The 19039-nt window shown below is 36.4% G+C and overlaps 1 protein-coding gene across 7 annotated transcripts in view; it reads right to left on the bottom strand.

The window, feature by feature from the left end:
* Positions 1-5132: 5132 nt before the first annotated feature.
* Positions 5133-19039, bottom strand: part of mthl14 (methuselah-like 14) — a 170420-nt gene continuing 156513 nt past the window's right edge. For all 7 annotated transcript variants that reach the window (XR_012412436.1, XM_073982276.1, XM_073982278.1 and 4 more), the window contains 3 exons: positions 6601-6764; positions 6342-6531; positions 5133-5506 (listed from right to left, as the gene is read on the bottom strand). Coding sequence is in view for 6 of the 7 variants with exons in the window: in XM_073982276.1 (XP_073838377.1) it covers positions 5263-5506; positions 6342-6531; positions 6601-6764 (598 nt within the window). In the remaining variant the exon portion in view is untranslated. The remainder of the gene's footprint in view (positions 5507-6341; positions 6532-6600; positions 6765-19039) is intronic.

Raw genomic sequence — 19039 nt, 5'->3', positions numbered from 1 at the left:
GAATATGTTATAAAATAAAAAAATACAAACTGAACTTGCTTATATTTTTGGGGTAATTCACGAGACGGAAATTTTTAATGGAGTGGAGTTGGAGTCGAAAGCTGAACTAGTGATGGGAAGGCAACATAAAAAACCTTCAGGATGACGAAGCAAAATCAGTTGCGCTTGGATTAAATGGAGAACGGTCGAAGTACACTCAATTGTGATTGAATTCAATGGAAACTTGTTTTTTAATTTGTGTTTATATAATAAAGTTCTTTGTATTCTTGTTTTACACAAATAATAAATTATATAAATAAATAATAAATAAATTATTCTGGGATATTTCGCAATAGCTTGCATTTTTACTGCATCTTTAGATTGATTAAAACGCAATCCGAAGAGTGCATTTAAATTCAATCCAAACGACTACATCGAAAGCTGTGATTTGGATCGAAAACGGAGTGCATCCTAGCTGTGTGCTGTGGAAGCACTCTCTTGTAAAATTCATAAGTGAATTCATAGGAAAAGATGTACTCCAACGGCAAATCTGCTGTACACTTGTAGTGATTCAACTGCATCCGCGGATGCAAACTTTTTGCTGGGATGTTAAAAAAGCACCATTCTTTCAATGCAACATTTTTTTCCAATTTAAAAGTTAGTGGCCCAAGTATTTCCGTCCGGAAGCTCGTAAAGCGCTACTTCAAGGCAACTAAATTGGAAATTGCCTCGAGGTCATAAGTATGTAGACTTAGTTTACGGATTTTCCAAAAACGATATTTCAGATGTTTCGCGATTACTGCGTTTAGTTAAAAACTTTATTTAAAAGATCGGCTTTATAGCACTTGGGAGATCCAAAGTCTTCTTTTGCGAAGAAATCGTATACTTAATAATAAATCTTTGATAATTAAACACGTGGGATGCCAAGCGAAAACTTAACACCGCCATTTTGTCAACTTTTTTAAGCCCGTAGGCGTGAATTCAATTGAAATTTATGTCTGTGCTGTGAGCCTTCCGAATACAAAACCCAATGCAACATTTGCTACCCCCTAATTCGTACTTATGACTTATGGGTACAAATTTGGATTAGAGCGAACGGATAGACTGGAATCCTGCAATGTGGAATTAAGATTACTGTTGGAGTAAAGGATTGAAACGTGTAGGTGGTTTTGGAAATACAACATATATGTATACGAACAACAAATCTACTGGGTTTCAAATGTCAATTTGCTTGCGTATACGTCAAATAAATAGAGCTGGCAAACCATCGACAAATATACAGCTGACTGAACTGGGCAGTAATGTTAGTGTCAAATTCCATACGACATTTTATATATTTATTTCTATGTTCGATGTATATTAGGGATACATATTTTTTGAAGAACAAATTCATCAGAAAAAAAAAACTATTTCACATAAAGACTCCTTCATATCATTGACATGTAACCTCCTCCAGGTCCGAACGACATGCCGCACACTAAAACACCGCTTATGGAGGCGGTACAATATTTGTTAATAGGTGTGGTATTTTGTTAAACTTGAAAAGAATAAAGCCCTAATAAACATATGCTTTTTTTGTTTTGAAAAGCAAACGATATAAACAGCTTTTCTTTTTTCAATGAATTACCAGCGACCCAAACATTTTTGCAAGAATTCTACTTTCTGCTAGAAATTATGCATTTAGCGGAATGATATGGAAGCATTCAAATTGAAAATCTAACGAGTTTTCATTCACGTTTTTCAAAATATTAAAATTATTAGTTTTTTAAATTCCAATAATTTATAGACATTTCCTTATTTTGTTTACATGTACGTTGACACTAACGTTTACAAACAAAAACAAATTTCTATGTGGTTATTGTTGAGTTGTATTTGTTGTTGTTGTAGCCGCTAAAGAGTTTCCACGTATGTATGTGGGTGGGAGAAAGAAAGTATAGAAAAAATAAGGAGAACATTTGAAAATTAGAGAAAGTGACATTTCACTATTCCTCATTCAATCTAAGGAAGATTGCTGCCAGGATTGGACGTGTCCATAGTGCCTCAAGTGTCAGATCCGTGGGGTTTTGGGGGCACTCGAAAAGATGCCTTGTCGTGTGGAGGGAGCTGTTGCACTTGGGGCAGAGATCTCGGAATTGATTTGGCATAGGTAGCTGTTGAGGTACCTCGAGAGTCCCGACCTGAGCTGCGATAGGGTGCACCTCGTGTCTCTAGGCAGGCTTCTCTCTTCATCATTGAATGAACGAATATGAATCTATGACTCCTGAACAATGTTAGTGTGGATTTGTTTGGAGGCTTCTTGAATTGTTTTTTTTTCGCTTATTGTGTCCAGTTTGGGCAGTGTGTTTTTGTTCTTGCGAAAGTCGTGCCTTATTGGGATTTGTCTCTCAGAGGGGGGTTCATGTATGTGGTGTGGTTGGGATGATTGGGGGAGGTACATTTCAATTGATGCTGTTTCGTTAGAAGGGTGGAATGCCTTCTGACATTTAACATTTTGCATTCATGCTGCAGATGTTCTTCAGGGGTTTTAGAATGGCACCCTGTTGCAATTCTTAGTGCCGAGTTTTGCACAGTTTGCAGGTTATTCCACTGTGTATCGCTTATGGATGGGGTCCAGACTGGGGTAGCGTAGTCAAGAAGTAGGCGCCCTATGGCTTTATAGGTTGCCACTATGGTTTCTTTGTCTTTGCCCCACGTGCTGCCTGAAAGAGCCTTCACCTAGTATCTTTGGATTTTTGACAGTTGGAATGTTTTCCTCCGCCTTGGGGCACCCCTTGTTTATTTCTTCTATATTTTGAGTTTGTACCTCTAAATTTAATATAAGACTGCCAGCCATCTTTTTAAGGTGTTGGGGAGTGTGGTATCAATAACGTCGTTTAAAAGAGTTGCGTGGCAGACCGTGTCAAAGGCCTTAGACAGGCCGAGGGTCACTAGGATTGAACGTTTATGAGGGCGTTTTCTGTTCAGTCCCTCTAGTGTTGTGGTTGTACTTCTCCCTGGGCGGAACCCATGCTGGTGTTCGGCCAGTTTGAGGTGTTCTGCGAAGGTAGGGAGCAATATTGCCTCTAGAGTTTTTACTGTGGGGGATAATAGAGTGATGGGGCGGTAGGATGGTCCTAAGTGGGCAGGTTTCCCGGGTTTCGGAAGGGGGATAATTTTTCCTGTCTTCCATATATCAGGGATTTCGAGGGGTTTGATGCACAAATTGAAGATGTGCGTGAGAAATCTGATGCCTTGTGAACCTATATTTTTGAGCATTTTTGTTGCTAGTCCATCCGGGCCGATAACAGTGGACACTTTGGCTGCTTTGATGGCATTAGTTTTCTACTAAGGGTTGTTTTAGTTGTGGGGTTCTCGACGAATTGTCGGCAGAAGGCTGATGATACGTTAAAGAGGTTATTGGGTTTTTTTTCCCGAACGTTATTGCAATTCTATCTTTCCTTTTAGGGTTTGAAAGATTTTTGATAGTTGACCATAGTCTCTTGGTGCCCAGGTTTGTTTCTTCTAGTTGCTTGCGCCACTTATCCCGTTTGTGGCTTGCAAAAAGAAGATCGATCTCTTTATTTAGTTGTGGGATACTGGGATCAGCTGGATTTTCTGTCCGAATCTCATCTCTTTTGGTTGCTAGTTTAGACGCTTCTGTTGGGAAATTTGGTCTTATTTGTGGGATAGGTCGGGAAAGTATGCATTTTTCACATGCCTTTTTTAGAATGTTGCGGAAGGTTTTTTCACCAGAGTGAGTTGTGGTTGGTAATGGTGTGTTTGAGAATTCGTTCTCAGTCATGTTTTTGAAAGATGTCCAGTCCGCTTTACTAAAGTTGGTGAAAGTGCGGTCCTCTGAGGTGGTGATCTCAGAGTTTGTGGAAATTTGTATTGTGAGTGGGGAGTGGTCTGAATTTAGTGCCACGTTTGCATGCCAGGTGGTGTATGTTAGTAGATCTGGTCTTACTATTGTGACGTCGGGCGAACTGCGACAGGATGCAGTGATGCGGGTGGGGTGGTCCTCATTTACCACACAGAAATCCGATCCGTCAATTTGCGCGGCGATGTGTTCGCCTCTACTGTCTGAACCTAATTCAGAAAACCACGACTCATGGTGGGCATTTATGTCTCCAAGTATGATGGCTTTGTTCCCTTCCAGGTAGGGTCTTATGTCTGCTTTGAATCCAGTACGACATACAGAGTCGGGAGGGATGTATATGTGTAATACTTTTAGTAGAAAAGGCAGGGGTATAATTTGCGTAGTTCCTGAGACCTGAACATCTTAGGTGAATGTTGTGTCCGCATGAAGAACATCTGGCCGGTTTGGCTGTTTTGGTGATGTTCTTCCCGCAGACACTGCATAACCCGGAGTCTTTATTGCCTGGGGTTTGTTGGTAATTTTGATTATTACTATTATTATAATTGTTATAGTTATATCGTGTGGTGTTAGGGTTCATGCAATTGCAATTGGTATTAGATATATTGCTAGTTGTGGGTAGGTTGTGAGAGGGGTGGGGTGGTGAGAGACATGCATTGGATGTTGTGGTGTTTTAGGGGATTTGAGGGGTGCTTTAGGGTGATGATGAGGAGATGTGTGCCATTGAGGCGACATGCACACAGGTTTGGCATCGAAAGGTTTCCGTGTAATCAGAAGCCTTTCTTAGCCCTGAGCAGCGTAGATGTACCCAGTTGTGACAGCCCCCGCATTGGAATGGCCCTCCTTTACGGGTGGTCTTATTTTCACAGACCGGACACATGTATATCATTGGACCTGGGTTTCGCTCAATGTCTCCGGCTAGGAGTAGGAGAAGTCTGAGCAGGTATGCCAGGAGAAAAAAATAGGATAAAGAGATAGTTTTGAAGGATGAAAGGTATCGAATAATACATACGTGAGTTTCCTGTGTGGAGGAGTTGCAGTCCTTGGACAAGATTGCTATTGCGTCGACCCCAGTACATAGAACCAACTGCGATGAGGGCCGGAATTGTATTTGTTGTAGTATTTACTTTACCTGGTTTGTTCTATTATGATGTTGGTGCTTGTAGAGATAAACAAACTGTTTGTAGGGACTGCATCGAAAGATGTAGTGAAGTCATAACTCTGCATTGCACTACTTCCAAATATTGTTGCTGGGTTGTTATCGTGGCGGTGCCGAGTTAAATGAAGGCTTAAAGTCTTTGTTTTCCATATATATTTTTATAAGATAGGGTTCCTAAATGTTTATTTGAAACTAATGATTACACAGGATTTTTATCAAAGTTTTATATTTGTTTACATTTTGTCTATGTTTCTACGTGTATAAATGATTAATTTAAAGTGTCTAATTCTACTTTTTCTACAATATATGATCCTCGGTCATTCCACCATCTGAAAATAACGGTTCTTCTCCTACGTATAACTAGAAATATCAGAAGGACGAATACCCCCTGCAATCCATTTATCATTTCCATTAGTATCAAATATATCTGGGGTCCAGGAGAATAGAATGTAACAATTTCCAATAACCAAGTGGATATAAGAATTAATCCCAACAAACTGATACATTTGGCACTGCAAAATGATGAAACATTAGGTAAGATATTATATACTAAATTCGCACGTCCAAGGTCACAATAGAGTGCTTTCGTGAAACAACTTGAGTTAGGAGTACTTAGGTCGAATTCTCCACTACAGTAATTTCATGATTTTACTCATGGTAGAACAAATATAAGGTAAAGTTAATACTACAACAAATACAACTCGAACAACAACCACAAAGGAATTTGTTTTTGTTTGTAACGTTACTGCCAGTTGTATTTGTAAACAAAACAATGAAATGTCTATAAATTATTGGAATTTAAAAAACTAACAATTTTTCACATTTGGTTCAATATTTTCACATTTGGTTCAATATTTCCACATCATTCCACTAAATGAATAAATTCTCGCAGAAAGTAGAATTCTTGCAGAAAAGTTTGGGGTCGCTGGAAATTCAAAGAAGAATTTTAACAAAATACCTCACATATTAACAAACGTTGTAGCCTCTCCAAGCGGGGATTTACCGCGCGGCTTATCGTTCGAACTTGGAGGAGGTTACATATCATTGATATGAAGAAGCCTTTCTGGGAAATGGTTTTTTCCGAATGATATTTTTTTTTTTTTCTCAAAAAATATATGTCCCTAATGTACATCGAAATAGAAATAAATGTATAAAATGTCATATGAAATTTGACACTAACGTTACAACCCAGTTCAGTCAGCTGTGTATTGCTGCTACCTTTTCTTATTCTACCATGGATTTTACTCTAGTATGGAAGTCGATCTATAAACGCCTAATTTAATAAATTTTCTTTCACAAAACATCTCTAGTGCGACCTTCGACTACGTAAAAAAATAAAATACTTACTCTTTTTTAACTTCCTCGTAAACATGTTTATCTCCGTCTGTTGCGATATCTGGATTCTGCTTTGTTGCCACCATAATGCCACGACTTTTGTATTTTTGAAACCCAAAGAATGTCCCAGTCATTACAAAAAAGCTTAGAAGTAGTAACGTAGACACTGGTGGAATGAAGTATCTCTGCGACTCTCTAATGGCTAAATATATACGAGTATACAAGCATATCAATGCTACACGTAACGTTTTGATTTTATAATGATACTTACATTCCGTGTATCCCTGTATGAAATATGAAGGCATTCCAGGAAGTCCTTTTTGGTTAGTAAGTATTACAAGTACTAAAGCTCCAGAGAATGATGACAGAGAATAAATTCCCATATAAAATAGTCGTGCATTTTTCGTTTTTGCTTTGCTTAGCGCAATGTGTATCCTATTAAAACAATAAAAGGGTTAATATACGTCTATGGCAATGTGCGGTTTCCACGGTACGTCGTTCGTTCTCTTTTGGTTGTTCGACCCATAACTACGAATAAATTACTTATTTCCCCATACAAAATTCTGAGAACGAACGACGATTTTTCTACGTTGTTCGAATAGAAATACTCTCCGAACGATGAATAAATATGGCCAATCTCTAACAAAGGGGAGAATTTATCGAAAAATATAAATTATGATATGTCTAAATTCTAAAATTAAAAATTTATTGAAAACACAAATAATTTCAGAAAAAAAGAGAAAGATGAATGAAAAGTAACGAACTAATCCTTTTATATAGATGCAGAAGGAAGAAGGTGGTGTTTCATTCTTAATCCCACACACATTTCTTGCCCATTAGTTAAAAAACGCTTAAAAAATTGGAAACAAAAACGAAACCAATAACTGAAAATCTGTATATACCAACATTGTTTTGACATATCTCTCTCATCAATTTTGAAAATAGAAAAAAATAAAAAATGTATTGAAAATACCAAAATTTTTAGAATTAATAAAAAATATTAATGAAAATTGTGTAGAAGCATGTAAAACATACATTTGAAAGAAAGATTATAGCCGTTTCTGTTCAATTTAGAGTATATTATGTGCTTTGTTCAAATTTCCCTAAAAAGAGGAAACAAGAAGTGAGAAAGAATGAAGCATGTTACTGTGAATGATGTATGGTGTCGCGAAAACGGGTTAATTCGTGTACGTCGTTCGACAGACGAACAATGTAATTCAAAGGCTCGTGGGAACATGCTATAAAAAACAAAGTTTTACAATCGATGAATCCGAGTTGCACCCTTTCAGAATTCGCGAACTGTTGTCTTTTTTATATAATATGAGTGAATTTCGACTAATAAAAATAATTTACGAGGAAGCATAGACAAAGAAAGATATAAACGAAGGATGCTCTGATTTTCTCATCCTAAAGGGCTCAGCACGTACGGTCCGTTATGAGTCGCGTCACGCGTTAAGAAAACAACCACATGAAAAATGTGTAAGTCATGAGAAGTTTGTTCTTGAAGTTTTCATGTGGTTGTTGTAACGCGAGGCTCAACGGACCGTATGTGCCTCGGCCTTAACAGATGGTGTGCAATGCAATCTTCCTACAAATTACTTTCTATTTTGTATATTTTTTGCATCATCATGTAGTTTAGATGAAAACTCAAATAAACGCATTTATCGCCGAACAAATGTTTGCAATTTTATTAGTTTTTTTTGGGCATTTAATGTCCAATAACCTCCGTTCAAAAACTTTTTTCCGAAAAAAAGATGAGCTCATTCCGGCGTCTATATTTTATTTTGTCTATGATAAAACCATATACTAATGCTCGAAAAAGCTTTACAACAGGGTTCGTATAACGTACTTTTGCTGTTTTTTTCATCCTAGTTGCCCCGGCACATACGGTCCGTTGAGCGTCGCGTTACAACAACCATATGTGAAACTTCAAGAACAAACTTGGCATCACTTACACTTTTTTCATGTGGTTATTGTTTCTAACGCGTGACGAGACGCACAACGGACCGTATGTCCCGGGGCCTTAACAGATTTGAGTAGTGATGACAATCGTCAATCGGGATCGATAAGATTAAAGCTCAATTAGTTAAACGTAATTACAATACATATCACTTTTCCCTCCTTCAACTGAAATCTTCAAGGGGAAAATAGGACTGGCCTCCGTCTCACCCGTGTAGAACGTCGGGGTACTTGCGGCATTCGATCAGATTCTGTTGGTGACGGTCGCGTTCCTCCACGCGGTGGTGTCTCGTATCCCAAGAAAGTCGACGTGGTAGACGGTGTGCCCGCAGTCAACGACCCTTCAACATTCCTGCCCTCGGGCTCCACCCCAGGGTTTATTACTTCCACTGTACTTTCGGGCATCTCTGGATGGCTACTCGTTGATGAATTCATGGATACTCTCTCCGCTTGTTTTGACCCAACTCTCACCACGACGAATTTGGTTCAAGTGTCTCTTTACAACCTTCTCTCCATGTCGTATCTCATAATGTATATCACCCAGTCGTCTTATTATCTCTCGTCTCAACCACTTACAGCACCTTTATTATTCGACAAATTATTCGCTTTGCCCTTCCTAAAGCATCTGTAATTGGATTTGTTATTTAAAAACTGTTTCGATGTTACCTTTGAATAAATCTTTTCTGGCCGAAACAAGTCCAATCTCGTACGTAGCTGCCGCTCCAAGAACAGCTGTGATGGTGACATGTTGGTTCTACTGTGCGGGGCATTCTTATATTGTCGTTGGAATTTGTTCAAGTTCTCCCTCATATTGTCGGGTGTAGTGCAATCGCCTTCAAAGCACTATTCACTGTCTGCAGGCCTCGTTCAGCTTGTCCATTCGTCGCTGGATGATAAGGGGCCGTATATTTATGATAACGAACGCTCACTTTGTTTAAGTAGTCAGTGAACTCCCTCGAAGCAAAATTGGTTCCATTCTCGGTTAGCACCATCGTAGGAACACCAAAAGCAGTAAACACTTCGTCTACCAAATCAATAGTCGCTTTAGCAGTCATCGTTTTCGTTATCTTCGCATCTATCCAGTCACAACTAATGGCATCGTCCCTTCTATAGTGCCAGCACTCTCCCAGGGTCCTTTGGGGTACTCCCAATGATGGTCCTTGTACTCTTTAGGTTTATTGGCTACTTGCGAACATTTCTCATAACCTCTGGCCATACGCTCAATATCCAAGTCGATCTTGGACCAATAAACGAATGATCGGGCTATACCTTTCATCTTCACGATACCGAGATGCACAGAATGCAAACTCTCCAAAAATCTCACTCTTAATTTCTCTGGAACCACAATTATGTGCTCAAATGTTAAACAACCTTCCGATAAGTTTTAACGCACTTGTGGTGATCAATATCCATACTTAGCCACGCAATGCCCTTGATCCAAGAGCTTGACAATTTTTCCCAACTCTTCTCGTCTCCATAGCGATTTCCTCAGCAGTAACCGGTGATTGGTTTATTTGACATTATAAATGAGTCACATCCATCACGCTCTACGTCGAAAACCATTCCCTCGCCCTCTTTCACTTTTGCGACTCTTGACGGCTGCAGTGTGGCACGCCACAAATGATCCACATTACCATTCTCTTTAGACGTCCTGTATTCCACACTGAAATTTAAATTGCTTAAATAATCGGAACCGACAACGACCTATATTCCTGCAAAATTTGTGTTAACGGCTTGTGGTCAGTATTTAAAGTCCATCGCCTTGCGTATAAATATTTAAAGAATCTCTGCACTGCCCACACAATGGCTAAAGCCTCCTTGTCCACCTGGGGATAACATTGTTATGTTTGGCTCATAGGCAATGGGCTTTCTTGACCGCTTCTCAACCTGTGTGATAACACCGTTTCCAACCCGCTTGTGCTAGCATCCAAAATAAGAGGTAACTTCGGGTCATACGGCATATGTATGTACCTGAGGTGAAACAAGGATATGTTTTATGTCATCATACGCCTTACTCGCTTGCCTTGACCATACGATCTTCTTCGATTTTAACATATCCTTTAACGGTCCCTATGTGGTGGATAAATCAGGTATAACGGCACTGTAGTAAGATACCTTTCCCAAAAACAACTGCAGCTCCTCTACAGTTATTTGTTTTGGTGCATTCATTATAGCATTAACACGTTTAGAGGACAAACACACATTTCTTCCTGTTTAATTTCAGACCAGACTCCTTCATTCTTTCCATTGTCACACCCAGAATTTTATTTTTAACAGGGAGTAACTGCTAACAAGTATCAACAATACTAGGCATCGAATATCCGTACTAGGATGGTTACCATATGGACCAAGGGAGTACCAGGTCATATTACATGTAAACAGGGTACTGTAGGTGTTAAACCGGAATATCTGAAAACTAAGACGTTTTATAAGTTTCTTTAGTTCACTAGGATGGATTGCCACCAACTAAAATAAATATTACCTTCAGAATAATTAAATCAGGAGGGTTGCCAGATGTACGAAAAAGGTACCAGATTATATAAACAGCAAACGAGGCCACCTTGTCTCAAAACAGGGCACCGAAGTTTGTTGTTTCACTTAATATTATTTAAGAGGGGTACAGATTTCGACAATTTTCAGAAATGACTACTACGACCTATTGGACTCATTTCGTGTGCTCTGCAGTACTACTGTAGCATATTTTTTTAAGGGAAAAACAATGCTGACGGCAAAATAATGCTTCAATGTTACCATGGAAGCCAAAAAACTTAGAGAATTCCTCTGAACTGGCTCTAAATAGTCGAAATCGGATGTCCATTATGAAATCAGTATAGACTGACAATATCTTGCATATGTATTTCTAAGCGATTTTTGTAGTTTAATGTCATATTTTGGTTTGTTTTAGAGAATTGCCTTATCCCTTAATTCAATATGAGTTAAATAAACAAATCTTAATACCTGGTTATGGATTCAAGTGGTCGCGTTTACTGTTTATATAATCTGGTACCTTTTTCGTACATCTGGCAACCCTCCTGATTTAATTATTCCTCCTTCTCGCTCTTTGTCTTTACAGGCGCAAACCCTAACCCTGCGTTTACAAAAGATTGGACAGTTGACTTCATGTATTGATTGTCAAAAACCCAAAACTTGCCTCTGTGACGTAGGCGTCCAGACAACTGCAAAAGCAGTTGTAAAATTATGAATGAAAATCATAGATTTCTTTTTGTTTTCCGTTCACATATTTTGTTTTTGTACCAATTCTTTTGTTTTCAACACATTTAAATTATCATCTCACTTCTTTTTTCACAAAATGTCAAAAATTTGTTAATCCTACTGTCTATGAAAAAATGATGGACAGACTGACTGACTTGCATTAACTTCATTCGTTGCCGAACGCGCCAACGCACTTGAGTACGCAAGTTCATACGCTTCCGAAAAGTTTTCTGGCTTCTTTGTAATAAGCTCATCACAAATGCGGGAAAATCCAGGCCCACCAACAGCTGCTCAATAAGCATTCGGTCTAAGAATTAGAGTTGTGTAGTACCGGAACGAACTAGTTCATTGGAACTATTCCGACACAGGAACGATTGGAAGATATCCGACTCGTTCGTTTATATAGTTCCATTCGTTCATGTCGTTCCTTTTGTTCATGTTGTTTTATTCGCTCATCTCGCTCTTTTTCTTCAACGGAATCGTTCTTGTCGTGGTTATTGTAATTTTGTTTTGTTTGTTATTGCCAGTGCGTGTGTTTGTGCGTATGTGAATGGGTGTGCGTTTAACTATCGGCATGGAGGTAAATACAAAAGATTTTCAATAAAAATAAAAAATGCAAACCTTTAAAACTTTAAATGGCAAAAAATAGCAATACTTAAGGGGTTTTAAGAGATCATAAATTGCTTCACATATCTTTAATGTTATTCCTTTTCTAATGAAACAGAAATTCGTCCTTCTCAATTATAAAAATGTACAAATAATATACATTAGTAATGTCATGTTCACACGAGCGTTTCAATTACGTTGTTCGCCTGTCGAACAAATTTCTTTCATTTTTGTTTCCTTGTTTTCACGTAAATTTGAACCGAAACACACATAAAATATACATTAAATGAACAGGAAAAGCAATAGACTTTCCTTCAAATGTACATATATTCTATATTTAACTACACACTTTTCATTAATTTTTCCCATAAATTCTGAATAATTTTGTATTTTAAATTTATTTAAATATGTTTCTATTTTCCAAATTAAAGAGAGAGAGAGACATGTCAAAACAATGTTTATGTATACAGACTTTAAGTTATTTGTTTGTTTTTTGTTTCTGATTTTTACGCGATTTTAAACTAATGGACAAGAAATGTGTGGGGAATTAAGAAGGAAACACATCCTTCTTCCTTCCGCATCTATATAAAATATTTATTTCATTAAATTTCATTCATAATTTTTCTAAAAAATTTTGTGTTTTCAACAAATTTTTCAATTTTGAATTTTGACATGTCATAATTATTTTTTCGATAAATTCTCTCATTTGTTAGGGATGGGACTTTTTTATTCGTCGTACAACGTAGAAAATCGTCGTTCGTTCATAGAATTTTGTGTGTGAAAATAAGTAATTTATTCGTAGTTATGGGTCGAACAACGAACGAACGACGTACCGTGGAAACGGCACATAAGAAAGCACATAAATTTTATATGTAAATTAAAAATAATGTATATAGTGTTTTCATGGCGGAAATGTCAATGATTTTCTTGAAATTTTGCAAAAGTAGTTCACAGAAATGAAAAGAAGAATAAACAACCACTTTTATTTTATAAAAAATGTAAAAAATAAATTTTATTTTACCGAAAAATGTGTTCGTGTGACTACGGACTTACTTTTTTACACACACATAACCGAAAAGCAGCGAAATTTCTATTTATTTCAATTGATTTCAGGTTAGGGGTCTTTTATTCTGATAATATCGATAGGCAAAACTATCTATCGATATTGAATTTTTAAATAATAATCGATATTATCGATAGTGCCATCGATTTTTTGCCTGCTCTAATTTATGGTATCACAAAAACCATGGGACAAAGTCAATTCAGATGAATCTGATGATGCTGATATTATGTGTCCTTCTAAAATTTGGTAGATTACCGTAACAAGTTTAATAAAAATTGCAGATTTTCATATTATTGAACAATATTATGCCATTTTTACTTAAAAATATGTTCAAAAACTGCATAAAAGCATTACCTCCATTATCCGGGAAAATCGATTATCCGTAATGCCTCCGGTCCCGACCATCACGGATAATCGAGGTCCGACTGTACTTTATAGTGTTGCAAATGATTACTTCAATGATTTACAAACGGAAAAACAACACACTTCATACTATGGTGGAGGATATAAAAAGTCCATTATTTTTGCCTGTGCATTGTCTAAATTAGAACTGCTCTATATATTCTACTTCATGAAGAAATTTATTGGCTGGCTGACAGCCTTACGAATAAAACTTATTACATTTATAACTTCTTTTTTCGAGGAACTCTCATTTTCATATAATTCATTATTCTCCGACATAACTTCTCTGACTTCCCCTGGATCTCCATAACATTGTAGGTTGTTACTGCTTGTCAAAAATCACATCGTATGTAAATGCAAAAACATGCCTTTTTAACTGAGTAAACAATATTCATTGATTCTCTAAATTAGTCAAAAAATGTTTGCCTTTTTACCACCGCCATAACCAGTCAGTAGATCGAGTAAATGGCTTATTTATTTTTATTGCAATTAGCTCAGCTTTCTCCAAAGGCATATTGCCTGAAAGAACAGCTCTAAACGCACGCATTTCGAAGACTGCCTGCTCATTTTGCGTTTTATATTAAGATTTCTACACGAGTCTTTCTCCACTTTACTGTCTTTTTCACGTATATGTTTGCCATATTTAACGCCTATGAAAAATTTTACTATCATCCAAATTGTTTTGAGCCGTTGCATACAAACGAATTTGTTTAAGCGAAAATGAAAGAATGATGACCAAATTTCAAGTCCTTATAAGAGGGGAATGCATATAAGCGGGATGCATACATATATCGAAATAATGCCAATGTATGTATGTATTTTGAATCAAAAATAACATTTGCACTAATTTCAGTGCTATTAACCGGGAATGCTTATATCCGGGGTGCATATAAGAGGGAAATACTGTATTCGTTTTTTTTTTGCATCAGAATGTAATTTACATGAAAACTCAACTAAACACATTTGTCGCCGAGCAATTGTTTGCAATTTTGTTGATTTTTTATGCCATGGTACAACCTAAACGACTTCTTTGAATGCAGATTGGACTTGTATCGAATATTTTCAATGCAGTTATTGTGTCGATAACTTAAGAAAATAATACTCTTCTACGTAATCAAAACTCCGAGGCATTGCTATTTTACCAGAAATAACAGAGTCCGTGCACAAAATAGGAAAGTGCTTATGCAAGGAGTCGGAAGATACTGACTACGGTTCATAGACTCCGAATTCTACTCGCAGCATTGTTTGGACTACGAAACTCGTGTTTGAACTTTGCCGAAAACATAATAAATATCTCAGAAAACAATATCAGGGGCTCAATTCTGTTTCTATGAAAATGTGAAATGAAACATTTTATAAAGGAAATAAATGACAAATGAATGCTGCCCCAGCACCCAACTTTCAAAAATTTGTTGCTATGTCCTGACAAAATGCTACAACATACAAAACTCCATGATTTTTGTTCAGACAGCATTCTCAACTTTTGATATAATAGGTGTGTACGATAACTTTCCCAGCAATAATTACTCAGTCAGTTCCAGCAACCTCTCGCAGTGAATTTTACTCTCTCAAGCAAGAAAAATTGCAGAAAGTTATCGAACAACATTTAGCAAAAACTTGCAAGAAAGTCAGCTGTTTCCGAAAATGTATGAAATTTGTGTTTGTTTCTTTTGATATTTTAAACCAAACGGAACAAAAACATAAATTTTAAAATTGCAGTTTACTTATTTAATGCTTTAATCCTATCCACAACGCTTAAGAATATACAAAAATGTGCAATTGTGAAAATTTCTTGGTCAAAAAGGTTAAAATTTCGAGTTGTTTACATTGAACAGGTGATTAAAAGTCAGCTGATCAGACTTGCAAATTTTTGCGGGACAAATTTTCCCAGCAAAAATTTGCTAGTTCTCAGTCACAAAACTCTCCAAACTCGCTCTCTTTTGGTGGATAATTTTGCTATCGAACAGCATTCAGTAAAAATTTGTACGAATTTATACAAATTTTTGTGTTATCGTACAGACCAAATGTTGCAGAAAAAGTTATTATTTTGGATTCGGTAACATTAAGAGCTTTGCTGGACACCGTTTTTGATATTTTTTGGAAAAAGAATTTAAACATTTTATTTATATATTAAGTTTGTTTTTCCTTTGGTAACGCACTGAAATAATCATTTACGACTCTATAAAGTGTATATATATTCTTGTTCAGGGTAAAATTCTGAGTCGATCAGTCCCTCCTTTGGGGTAATCACTCTAGCATCCACAAAAATTGAGATAGGAATCTTAAATTTTGGCAAAGTGCGTCTGTTTGCTTGCAGTTCGAAGATGGGCTGTATCGGTCCATGTTTTGGTATAAAGTTACCGGCCGATTTCGGGTATTTTGACTTTTTAGATACATTTTCTGGCCAAATTATCTATAATTTGGAATATGAGGTTCCCGGTAATCACAATAATTATGGAGGTCCGTGTTTTGGAATAGCCCCATACAACGATGCCGCCCGATTTCAGTTATTTTCAAGTTTTTTGCTGACCGAATTAGCTAAAATTAGATATTTATGGGTTCCCTGTGGTCAAAAAACGTTTCCACGTAAAATTGTGGACATTGGAACTTTCGTAACAGAAAAAACTAATTATTTCAAAATATTTCGTGGTAAAGGAACGGCTTAACGATTTTTACTTGTAAAAAATTTTGTTTGCTTCAAAAGTTACATAGTTTTGATATATAACAATAAGCAAATATATCAATAAAGACTCTTCCCACACGGAATAATCACTTGATCTTAAAAGCGTTTTCGATTTGTCATGACTTGTAAACGGTTGGAAGCAAACTCGTGACTTTTACTTTCTGGAAAACAAGTAAAGAATTATCAGTCAACTTTACCGACAAAGATATGCCCTCAGACTGTGTGCGAATTAAGGGCCTGTTTCACTATGCCGAAAGAAAATGATTGCGAACGAAAAACACCTAAACTTTGGTTTTCATGGCAATATTGACTTTGTGTTTGCTTTAAAACAACTACAAAATTTAAAAATCATACACGAGTTTAGATGTTTTTCATTCGTTTTCATTTTAGTTCGACATAGTGAAACAGGCTGTAAGACTTTTATCCATGACAGATCGAATACGGCTACACAACCAAAATATTTTCCCCATCCAATCAAATGTGCATTTATAGAGTTTTCAAAATTTTATGAACTTCTTTGGACATATGAACTTGCCGACAAAAATATTGAAACTTTTGGCGTATTTATCTTAACAACTGTGACGGTTCCGAGTAAATGCTTACGTTAATAAATTTGATTTGGATTAAAGGGCAATAGGGTTGCACTTTTCGGAGAAGGTACCTAAAGAAATGGACCGACATATCCATTTAAAAAGTCGATCTTATTTTGAGAGCCTTTCCTTTCGATAGTTATAACACCATATAACCAGCCATTTTAGTTGGCCACCGTATAGTTTTTTTACCGTTGTGTCAGGAAGCACGGACTTGGCTATTGAAAATAGAATATCGCTGTAAACAAGACCACAAGGAGTACATTTGGTCAAAATGTCCAAAGTCTTCTCGAACAGCCCTTAAACTGCAGTTATTTTGAACTCTTGTGAGGAGGTACCCGAAAATGTTGTTAAAATAATCTAAAAAAAATAAATTTTGAAGCTGAAGGAGTGAACTGATATGACTTAATCTAAGTTTGGACAAAATATTACGAAATCCGAAAGTCGGCTGATTCGTTCGAGAGTTATCATGCGCTCCAGCCATATAGACAGACGGGCGTATTGGGCTGAATGACACCAATTTTTTCTGAAACGGATTTCTCCTACTGTTTAACACAAAATTTGTCTAAAACAAATTTCTAATTAGGTTTCGAGATATACATACTTTACGAAAACCAATATATGGTACATTTTGTCCAATATACAGTGAATCACAGTCAAAAGTATCCACTTCACTTTCTTTCATTAAAACTGCGATTTCTAATGTTTGGTTTACATTCGGCGTCTTTTCGTGATTTCGAAGGCGTTTCGTGATTTCGCGCGGAATCACGCAAAAATTATCATGATTTCGCATACAAAAATGAAATCATCTCATTTCGTGATTTCAGCGAAATCAACATCGAAATCACAGTACACATGATATACAACCCTGTTTGTGACTGAAAAAGTACCAAAAGTTGCAACACTTTTCACGTATCACAATAAACAAGGTAGATGGTCAATTGATGCAACAAAAAATTTTAGAATCAAAATTTTTAAACAATGTGAAAAAAATATTAGATTACTTTGTTACAATGCTATTTTTCATTGCGTTCTCGTACTTTTTTAATGGTAATGTTAGAAAAATGAGCGAAATGTCTAAAATTGCTTCCCCATACAAATTTCTTAAAAAATACGGGAACGAAAAAATGACGGAAATTGCAAAAACTGCAGTAAATCAACGTATCAGCTATCGTATTTAGATGATAATGAACATGTTGCTAGTTTCTACTATGCCAAAATTGTATGGCAGAAAACAGGAGAATAGGGTGTTATTCGGCGCTATTTTTGTTTAAAGAGAAGTGTAAGTCTTGCTAGACTTCGGAGTACGGGAACGGGTTCTATACACAATTAATACGATATATAGATAGTTTTACGATAATTTTCGAAATAAAGTTGTAAAGTTCTATATTGTCGTATATTTTTGATGACTAATTCAATTTGCAACAACTTGTTTTGAAAATTCATGTTCGATCAGCTGCGCGTATGCATCTACCTTGATCATTGTGATATGTATGAAATCAACAAAACAATAAGTGTAAACACCGGGATGTATTTCAGGATTTCGTGAAATCCAGTGGATTTTAGAGCGCAAGTGTAAACTTGGCATAAGAGTTAATTAATGATAGCGATTTCATTTTTTTTATATTGTTACATTAGTGTCTTAACATAAATATTATAAAATAAAATTAACAAACTTCTGGTAAGTTTAGATAAAAGAATACAAATTGTTAAACAACATCGATTTCTACCTCACAGTGAAAAGTATGCATCTACAAGTTTTATGAATCCAAAAGGATTTCTTAGGAGTTTAGCACTTGGTATGATATCCTTTGTTATGCTTTACAGCTCTTAGCCTTTTTGGCAAAGATTTAACTAAGTTTTCGGGGCAAGATATCGGAATATTTCCCCATTCTTCTTGTAAGGCATATTTCAGGGATCCTATACTTTAGATGTTACGATTTTTTATGTTTGTCTCCAAAATACTCCATAAATTATCTATAGGATTCAAATCCGGGGATCGGGGAGGTGTTTGAATCACTTTTGGACAGTTACATAGTATCCATTTTGGAAAAATATGTGATTTGTGCTCGGGCTCATATATTGATAAAATTGGAATGTTGTCCCAAATCCCATTTTTTCAGCGCCTAAATTTCAAATTATCCTTTCAGAATGTTTAAATAATACATCTTATCCTTAATTCCTTCGATAAAGA

The sequence above is a fragment of the Musca autumnalis genome, unplaced genomic scaffold (assembly GCF_047663935.1).
Source record: "Musca autumnalis isolate F117 unplaced genomic scaffold, ASM4766393v1 scaffold_4, whole genome shotgun sequence".
NCBI classification, from domain to species: Eukaryota; Metazoa; Arthropoda; class Insecta; order Diptera; family Muscidae; genus Musca; species Musca autumnalis.
This window is presented reverse-complemented; position numbering and strand designations above follow the sequence as displayed.